This window comes from Tupaia chinensis, unplaced genomic scaffold (assembly GCF_000334495.1).
Source record: "Tupaia chinensis unplaced genomic scaffold, TupChi_1.0 Scaffold000659_1, whole genome shotgun sequence".
Taxonomy (NCBI): domain Eukaryota; kingdom Metazoa; phylum Chordata; class Mammalia; order Scandentia; family Tupaiidae; genus Tupaia; species Tupaia belangeri.
The window spans coordinates 1,440,810-1,450,836 of NW_006160181.1; the positions used below are offsets into that span (position 1 = coordinate 1,440,810).

General features: G+C 40.3%; 1 protein-coding gene across 2 annotated transcripts; it reads right to left on the reverse strand.

The window, feature by feature from the left end:
* Positions 1-5,295: 5,295 nt before the first annotated feature.
* Positions 5,296-5,709, reverse strand: SPRR1B (small proline rich protein 1B). 2 transcript variants are annotated; one of them, XM_027776311.1, is made up of 2 exons: positions 5,506-5,709; positions 5,296-5,361 (listed from the first exon to the last, which is right to left on the reverse strand). In XM_027776311.1, the coding sequence occupies exons 1-2, from the start codon at positions 5,707-5,709 to the stop codon at positions 5,296-5,298; spliced, it is 270 nt and encodes an 89-aa protein (XP_027632112.1). The 2 variants fall into 2 exon arrangements, with proteins under 2 accessions (XP_027632112.1, XP_027632111.1); XM_027776310.1 differs by having other exon boundaries at positions 5,296-5,709.
* Between the last annotated feature and the right edge of the window lie 4,318 nt (positions 5,710-10,027).

Below are 10,027 nucleotides of genomic sequence, written 5' to 3' on the forward strand. Positions count from 1 at the left end.
AAGAAGTAAGAAAAAGATATAAATTCTTGTGATCTTTGTTGAATGTTATGCTAGAAATTCTAGCTAAGGCAATTAGCAAGAAAATATAAATAAAAAGTATCTTGATTGGAAGGAAATATGTAAAATTATCTTAATTCATAGCAGATTTCATCTAGGATGAGGAGACTTCAAAAAGTCTATTGAAAAATAGAATTAAAATATTAATTTATTTTTATGGAGAAATTAAAGTCAATGCATAAATTTTTCATAATACACATTTCCATGAATTGTTGAAGCCCCTGTCATACATAGAAAATTTTAAGGAACACATGCACACACGCATGCACACTATCAGGACTTAAAAGTTTAGCAAGATTACAAGTACAAGGTTAATATGCAAAAATAAATTGTATTAATGAATAATTTGAAAGTGAAAATAAAATGATGTCTTTTGGGAGACTAGCAGATGGCATAATGGTTACATTCCTGGACTCTCATGTCAACTGTGGTTCAAGTCCCAGATCTGATGGCTTAAAAACTCATGCCGGGTGCATGTGTATGTGTGCCCAAAATCCCAAGAGGAGACTGGAGAAGGGATTGTGGCATGACCATCCTCCCTGGGAAGTAAATTCTTACTTTGGGTCTCTCTGTCTTTCTGGTGAGCTCATGTGCCCTATAGCAAAAAATCTTTCTTATAAAAAAATTCTTTTATAATAGCATTAAAAGAATAAAATATACATAAAATTAACAAGAAAAAATGCAACACTTGCATGCTGAAAACTACAAAATATCATTTAAAGAAATTAAAGAAGAGATAAATAAATGGAAAAACATTTTGTATTCATGGATTAGAAGACAAGTTTTTTAATTAAAGCATTTTTTTCTGAAGTTATTTTATTTTACTTTACTTATTATTATTTTAAAAATTTAACTGGACAGAGAGAGAGAAAGAGAAAATGAGAAAGCAAGCCACCAGGTTTGGGACTCAAACTACAGTTGGCCATGTGGGAGTCCAGCACTTTAATCAACATGCCACCTGTTGACTTCCAGACTTCATAATTTTGAAGAATGAAATCAGGTCAAAAGTTATAATAAATAGAATCAGAACTGCTGGAACTATGACAAATAGTAATAGTTTTTATTAATTTCCAACCTAAGGAAAGGTACACTTCTTTTTGTACTGCTGCAGGGCAACTTACTTTGTCTCCCAGTAACATTAAAAAAAATACACACACAAAACACACACCTACACACGCGTGTACACGCACACACGCACACTCATGAATGTGCTGTTAATAATTCTACCTTGTTTCATTTCACTCTAAACATTTTTGTACTCTAGAGACAGGAGACCTGAGTTACTTCACTTAATAATGTCCTCTAGACTCGTCCATGTAATGTCAAATGACAAGATTTCAGTGTTTTTAATGGCTAAATAGAATGCCACTGAATATAATATCACATTCACTTTATCCATTCAACTTTTGATGAATACTGAGGTTGAGTCCGTATCTTGGCGGTCATGAATAGTGCTTCAATAAACATGGGAATGCAGATCTCTCCCTGACGTACTGCTTTCCTTTCATTTGGATATATGCCTACTGGTGGAATTATGGATCATAAAACAGTTCTATTATTCGTTTATGGAAGAACATCCATATTATTTTCCCTAATGGTTGTGCTAATCGACTTCCCACCAACAGAATGAAAGAGTTCCAATTAATACTGCAGTAAACATTACGAGCAAGTGTTTTTCTGAATGAGGTCCCTCATTAGCTGTTCAAAAAAAAAAAAAAGTTCCCCTTTTCCACATCCTCGCTAGCGTGTTTTTGTCTTTTTGATAGTAACCATTCTAACTAGAATGAGATGTTATTCCATTGAAGTTATTGTGATTTCCTGATGGTTAGTGATGCTGAGCATTTTTTAGGTTTATGTTTATTGGTGTCATTTTAAAATGTCATTTGTGAAATGGCTATTCAGATCATTTGCATGCTACATACCTGGGCTTTTGTGTGGAATTTGTCCATTTTTACTTGGATTGTTATTACTATTTTGCTGCTAAGTTATTTGAGTTCCTTGAATGTTAATCCCTTGTCAGGTGTATAATTTGCAAATATTTTCTTCTTCACAGAAGAGAGTGGAATAGTGATTTATTGAGACTGGGAAGTGTAGGAGGATGCAGAGATAGAAAAATGTTGGTTAATGGATATAAAATTATAGTTAGATGAAAAAAATAAGTTCTAGTGTGCTATAACACAGTAAGGTAACTATAGTTGACAAGAATTTATTATATATTTCAGAATAGCTAAAAGAGAGACTTTTGAATGTTTCCAACACAAAATAATGATAAATGTTTGAGATGATGAGTATGTTACACATTTGATGATTACATATTGTATTCATGAACTGAAAAAAATACATTCTACCCCATACATATGTACTATTAATGTGTGCCTATTAAAACATTTTTAAAAGCACTTTCATTTTATATATTGGCAAAAAAGTCATTCATTTAAAAATTATCAACAATCCCATTTTTGATACATAACAAAACAAACACAACAGAGATGGTAGATAGACTTTATATTTATAGTCTCTGTTTCCTGTGGTTCCCACCATGCTATGTACGAAATAAAGTCTCTAACCTGGGAATCTTGTGGATCACCTTTTATGCATTACTCTGTGAAGATTACAGATCCAGAGTGTGTGGGTGTATATATGTGCTTGAATGAGGGGTAAGGTAGGATTGCATATCCTACAAGGAGACTGTAAAGGCTCCTGGCAAACACCAGGAATTCGCCTCATCTACTTTCTGTCACAGAATAAACACTAGGAGAATGGAAAAGTATTGATTAAGATAACAAAATTATGTGGCATAATGGTTATGTGGCTGGACTCTCATGTCGTCAACCTGGGTTCGAGTCTTGGACCTGGCAGCTTAAAACTCATGCTAGGCACATTTGTGTATGTTCCCAAAATCCTGAGAGGAGAATGGAAAGGTAGGGATTGTGGTGTGGCCATTCCCCCGGGGGTAACTTCTCGCTCACCGTGTCTCTGTCTTTCTAGTGAGTGCACACACCCTATAGGAAAACTCTCTCTCAAAAAAGAAAAAAGATAACAAGAGTAGAGGTGACGAGTCTTTGGGCATGTTTGAGAATCTCATTTGCACATATCTGAAAGAAATGAATGAGGAGGAAGAAATTCATATAGATAGGAACAACTTTCCTTGAAAACACAGGAATCAGCTGAGTAAGTCAGCAATCTAGAAATCACTTTTGGGGGTAGGGTTAGATAGCCAGAGTCAGCAGGGAAGTACTAAATTCAATATGACTCACTGGGTGCAAGACCAGAACCCTGCTGGGGCCTGGATGCTGAAAGCAAGAGCCTCTGGGTGGTGTTGCACAACCTCCCTGTGGCAACCCAGGAATGCTCAGGAGAGGAAACCTCCCACCCACCCAGTAGCAGGATAAGGTACTGTGGAGAGCAGCCAATCTGAAAATATGTGATGAGAACATGTGACCTGTAGACACAAGCAGAAATGGGCTTTTGTAAACTACTCTAGCAGGGCTATTGAGAAGCATTTACATATGAAGGCAGTATCTGCCTGTTGTTAATGGTTATATTTTTGTTGTTGTTGATACCCAATACCCCATACTGCCCATTATGGGCTGAAGGAAGTGACATGTGTTTATCAGCTTGTCCCCCCCTAAAAAGATCAGAGAAATGATTGGCACCAGTCATTTTCACCTCTTCAGATGGCTTACATCCAAATACAATTGGCTTTGTATGTCTCAAGCACTCCTTAATTAAATTCCACAGGGAGAAAGCAAAGATAGGAACCTTGCTAGGACCCTTTGTTGTATAATGTTTCCTGATCTGTTCTCTCACCTTGTCCCAAGTCTTCTCATAAACTGCTCTGGGAACCAAGGGCATGTTTCCTGCACAAAAATCAGGAACTGATGTAGCTGCTTGACACTAACTCTATTGCCCCTAGCTTTTTTTTTTTTGGAGAGGTTTTTGCTATAGGGTGCATGCGCTCACTAGAAAGCCAGAGAGAGCCAGAGAGCAAGAAATCATCCCCCAGAGGGGATGGCCACGCCGCAATCCCTTCTCCTCCATTCTCCTGTTGGGATCTTGGACCCATATGCACACGTGCCCGGTGTGAGGTTAAGCCACTGGGTCCAGGACTCAAACTGCGGTTGACTACATGGGAGTTCAGTGACAGAGCCATTATGCTAACTGCTGGTCCCATTATCGCCCCTAGCTTTTAACATATAAGACAACATTTGAACATACATTTCTCTTTCTTTAGGCAATTGTATCCCCATGTTTTACACCCAGCAATAATAGAATCCACTCCTTCTCTTTCTATTATGTCCTTAGTTTACTTTGATATCTCCTTACTCTGGTATCTCTTTCTTCTACTCTGGTATCTCTTTTACTCTAGTATCTCTTCTACTCTGGTATCTCTTTCACTCTAGTATCTCTTTTCTCTTTGGTATCTCTTTTACTCTAGTATCTCTTTCTCTCTGATATCTCTTTCTTCTACTCTGGTATCTCTTTTACTCTGGTATCTCTTTCTCTCTGGTATCTCTTTTACTCTTATTTTATTATGTAGGATCCTTACCTTACTCAATAATATCTGGCCGGCTGCAAGGAGTTTCCACTTGCCTGACTCTTTTCTGGTACTCAGGCCACACGTTCAGTCGCCACTTTGCTGGGACCAGCTCAGCATGAACACACACATAACAAACACACAAAGACACACAAGGATTGGTGCCAATCCTCGCTTTTCTATACTTCTATGTCTTTGTGTGTTTGTTATTGCCTCTATTTCTAATTCACAGCCTTCCCTACTCAGAAAAAACGTGTTCATGCCGAGCTGGTTCCGGCAAGGTACCCTCTGAACAAAGCCCTTCTTTGAACCCATCTCTGTGTATAGCTCTCTCTTCATGAGGGAAAGCAGTGAAAGAGTTGAGACAGTGTACAAACAGGAGTAGAATTGAAAATAAGTTTAATGGGGGCAGAACAGAGTTGATTCACTTCTTTTCATCCTTAGTCCCTCTTCAGCCGAATCTTGAACAGCAGGAAGCTGGTTTATACACTAAGACCTTCAGCCGAATTCAGAGGCTAAGAGGCCCAAAGTGTGTAGGAAGAAAAGCTTCGTAGCACATGTTTTTAGAATGCAAATGAGGGAGGGACTATGACTCAAGGTGACAGCATGCTATAATTATAAGGTAAATGGGACTTTGTAGTACAATGGATTAGGAGCTTGACATCTGTAGTTGGCTCTTCAAGGGTGTGGCTGTGGATCCATTACTTTTGCTTGGTCTTCTGCTGAGTAGGTGCTGGAGTGACCGTTGAGGGGCAGGGCTCAGGCACCTTGGGGTGGCAGGGATCCGGAACCTTGGGGTGGCAGGGCTCCGGAATCTTGGGGTGGCAGGGCTCAGGAACCTTGGGGTGGCAGGGCTCAGGAACCTTGGGGTGGCAGGGCTCCAGCACCTTGGTTTGGCAGGGCTCTGGCACCTTGGGGTGGCAGGGCTCAGGAACCTTGGGGTGGCAGGGCTCTGGCACCTTGGGGTGGCAGGGCTCAGGAACCTTGGGGTGGCAGGGATCCTGGGTTTGAGGGACACATGGTTCCTGGGGTGGAGATTGGCAGGGCTGTTTAACTTGCTGCTGCTGAAGCTGAGGGGGAAGGGTGCAGGGCTGCTTCTGCTGCTGGGAATTCATGTTTCAATGGTGGCTGGTCCTAGAGACAGAACAGGTGATTTACATAGAGAATAACTAAAGAAGCCACAATCAATTCTGGTTCAACTCCCTTATGAAGTAAATATTAATCTTTTTCCCTGTTTGCCACAAAGAAGACTGAATATTTCTGAGACTTTAAAAAGGAAGAACTGAAAGTGATTTGTTCTGCTCCGTTCAAGTGGGGCCTTTCATGGTGTCCTCTTTTTTCCAGCACATTTTAAAACACAACTAGCTAAATGCATGACAGCAGGCTGCCAGCAGGCATGTGGTACTCACAACATTGAATTATATGGAAATATGACACTACTTGGAAAAGGAACCATAACTTCAGCCATCCACTCATTTCTTATCGATAGAATGGTTTTTCACCAATAGGATAATTCTGACTTCTCTAGAACCTCACACAATCTGATCTCTGCCCTGCTCACATGCACTTCTATCTTAAATACTTTCTCATTTCTGCTTGTTCAAGAAGTACCCAATCACACAGACTACCTCCTGTAGAACTTTGGGCACTTTCCAAAGCAAGCCTCCCAGAAAGCTCTGTCTCTGCACACTGCTACAACACTTAGCATCACCTGGCACTGATCACTTAGTACATTCTATTACAGCTCTTATTCTCCTGGATAGATTGTAATTTCATGGAGTGAATCCCCTGTTGCTTATTTAGTAGTCAGAGTACCATATATAGTGAAGTCTCACCAAAATATCTATTGAAAGAATAAAATTCTCTGTACTAAATGATGAATAAGAAAGAATTATGCCAGTAGAAGTGCTATGAAACTGGGTTCTCATTCCTATTCTGCTGTTACTCTGGGTCTTTGTACAAGCCAATTCCCTTCCCTCTACACAGCCAGAATGAGTGGGGCAGAACTGATTACATGGAAAGTCTCACAAGCTAAATGATTACTTTTATAATGAAGATAATCCTAAAGGCTATATTCAGATGAACTTCCAGCATGGCTAAGACTGAATTTCAATAATGGGTGAAAACACACATACACACACACACACCCACACACACACACTAAGAATATCAAGAGTGAATGGTAACGAGTTCAAGTGGAGAGACTCACCTGGTGTTCAGGGAAGAGCAGGCCGTATGGTCCTCAGATCTGGTGTAGTGTTCTCAGCCAACTGGCTTTTTATTCAGGGAACAAACTCTGCCTCAAGGAAATGGACACTTTAGGGGCTGCTCTGTCTTCATTCCTTCCCTGTCAGACATGACTCACCGGACTCCCCTCATCCACCTGTGTCCCCAGCCTTTGTGATGAAACTACCCACTTAACATATTTTCGGCACTCGCTGTCTGATAATGATGTCACCTGGGCCTTATACTTGCTGAACATCTTTTGCACCCGGGCATCATGTTTACAGGAAGATGTGGGCTGAAAGATAAGAGAAGATCTGGGGTGACTGGAACCAGAAAAAAATCTGTCTTCTGGAAGCTCTATTAATATTTCAGGGGAGACTTTTTGGGCTGCTAAGTGCGTGAAGTGGATGTAGAGATAAACAATAGATATTCTGAGTTTTTCTGGAAGACCAAGTCCATGATGGTTTGAATTGTCCCAGGTGGAAAAAGTAGTAATTCTGTTTATCTATCACTTAATCTACGCAGACCTGAGAGGGGAAAGAAAAAGCTAAAATGATTCTTTTGGTTCTAAAAAACTCTCTCTGCAAGAAAGGACTCAGAGTCAACAGCAGAAGAGCAGAGGATCGTCACCAATGAAGGGGAGCACCAAGCAGCAAAGCACTGGGGAGGGACAGCCAGCTTCAGGAGCTCTGGAGCAACCTGCCCCTTCTAGACAATCCACTTCTGGTGGAAGTGACCAGGTCCTGAAATCTCAGCCTCTTTCAAGGCTCTCTTCACTAGGGTCAACACATGAATAAGGGTACTGGGATTCTGAGCCCTTCCATCAAAGTTGACCCCGCTCAAAGTTCAAGATGAAACTGGGGTCACTAATCAAGTGCTTCCTGCGATACGGAATATGTTACAAGGTTAGAGGAGGTGGCTGGCAGACCTGTTTCTAGCAGAACATCTTTCCTGTTATTCAACAATATTTGAAAGAAAAGTTGGCTATGGGACCAGCAGTTAGCGTAATGGCTATGTCGCTGGACTCCCATGTAGTCGACTGCGGTTCGAGTCCCAGACCTGGTGACTTAAACTCACGCCGGGCGCATGTGCATGCGTGCCCAAGATCCTGAGAGGAGAATGGAGGAGAAGGGATTGCTGCGTGGCCATCCCCCCTGGAGGGTGATTTCTCGCTTTCTATCTCTCTGTCTCTCTCTGTCTGTCTGGCGAGCGCACGCACCCTATAGCAAAAACCTCTCCCCCCCCAAAAAAAAGTTGGCTATGTTAATAAAGGGTCTCTCTTTCATGGAAAAAGTTCATATGAAAAGCTAAGGTGGTAATTGCCCAACCTGTAAAGGTATACTTTTTAGAACCTAAAACTACCATAATGCTGGTGTTACTTCCTCTATCCTTTCAGTCACTATTTTTCTCTACCAGAAATTTGTGTTTTACTACAATGACTTTCCTCTTTTATACACACACACACACACACACTATTCAATGATAATGCACCTTTTCTTATGCAGCAAAAAACAATGGTTTAATTAAAGGGAAATAATTAAGAAAGGCAGACCAGATTTTTAAAACTGTGATTATAAAAATTTTTCTTTTCTATACCTTGAAGATTATGTTAATTCAATAACCTTGGTAATGAGGTGAGTGTTTTCTGGGGAGAACAGTCAAATTTAGTTTACTTTCTTTGAAATCAACATAGAGTGATTCTTTTCTCAACTGGAGACTCTTTTTCTCATTCTCCTTCATTTTAATGTTGTATGCTTAACTTGTTTTTCCATGAGGTCTCCAAAATCCTAGGTCACTGGAAAAGTCATAACACATTTTTACGTAGAAAAACATAGAAAAAATACATCATGACTTTTCTGACAACCCAATAATTAATCAACTATAAAACAAAGCAAAATCGAGGAGAATGGAGGAGAAGGGATTGCGGCATGACCATCCCCCCTGGGAGGTCATTTCTAGCCAGCAGTCTCTCTGTTTCTCTCTAGGCTAGCGCATGCGCCCTATAGCAAAAACCTCTCAAAAAAAAAAAAAAGAAAAAAGAAAAAAAATAGCAAAATCATATTATATAATATCTACAGCCTCACGCCACATGAGAAATAGCACAAAAGCACTGAACATTTTATTTTATTTTCCAAATTCAAAACGAAACTAGATTGCTCTAAAATAGACATGAATCTCCAGAACTCAGGCTCACCTTATGGGAGCATGAAGCTGCATATGGAGGGAAGTGAAATATCCCAAGGTTAAACAGGAGTAGTTGTTTCTTAGGTTGTCTGAAATGACAAGTCAGGGAGCTTCAGGTGATGAGAGATTCTGGAACCTTCCCACTGGAATATGGGCTGGGGACTGGAAGCCCTGCCTAACCTTGCACTTACTATGAATTGCTGGTAGCAATGGAAAATTTTGAGGATACTCCAGCTCTAGAAAAAATTAACTCCTACAGTTCACTCATTCAACTGATATTGAGCACCTACAGTAGATCAGACAGTGTTCTAGATGCTGGGAGGCATGGGTGAACAAATACAAAGACCTCTTATCTTAGAGAGCTCACATGCTTTAGGAGAGGTTTAAAAAATTAAAAAAAAAATATGATGACAATGTAAATTACTAATTAAGTGCTATTAAAAAAAGAATACTAGTGTAAACAAGTATTCTTTTTTGGGAGCATTGAAGAGGTGAGTCCTTTTTTTTTTTTTTTTTTTTTTAGAGAGAGATTTTTGCCATAGGGCGCGTGTGCTCGCCAGACAGACAGAGAGAGACATAGAGACAGAAAGCGAGAAATCACCCCCCAGGGGGGATGGCCACGCCGCAATCCCTTCTCCTCCATTCTCCTCTCAGGATCTTGGGCACGCACGCACACGCGCCCGGCGTGAGTTTTAAGCCACCGGGTCCGAGACGCGAACCACGGTCGACTACGTGGGAGTCCAGCGACATAGCCATTACGCTAACTGCTGGTTCCCCAAGAGGTGAGTCCTTTTTGAAAAGGCAATGTTTGAACAGACTCAAAGGAAAAAAAAAGATTAGCTATTAGAATATCTTTGGGAAGAGAGTTCCGGATTAAAAAATTCTCTAATGAAAATACTTTGAGAAGCACTTTCTGCAAAGGAAGGGTTACCTATATAAGAGTCAATTAAAGTCACATATAAAAGCCTTTCAAAATTAGAGAGTTTACTTACCTAGGAAACACTATTTCAGGAGACTTTAATT

Coding starts and splice junctions, on each gene's coding strand:
- SPRR1B (XM_027776310.1), bottom strand. CDS start 5,709: ATGAATTCCCAGCAGCAGAAGCAGCCCTGCACCCTTCCCCCTCAGCTT.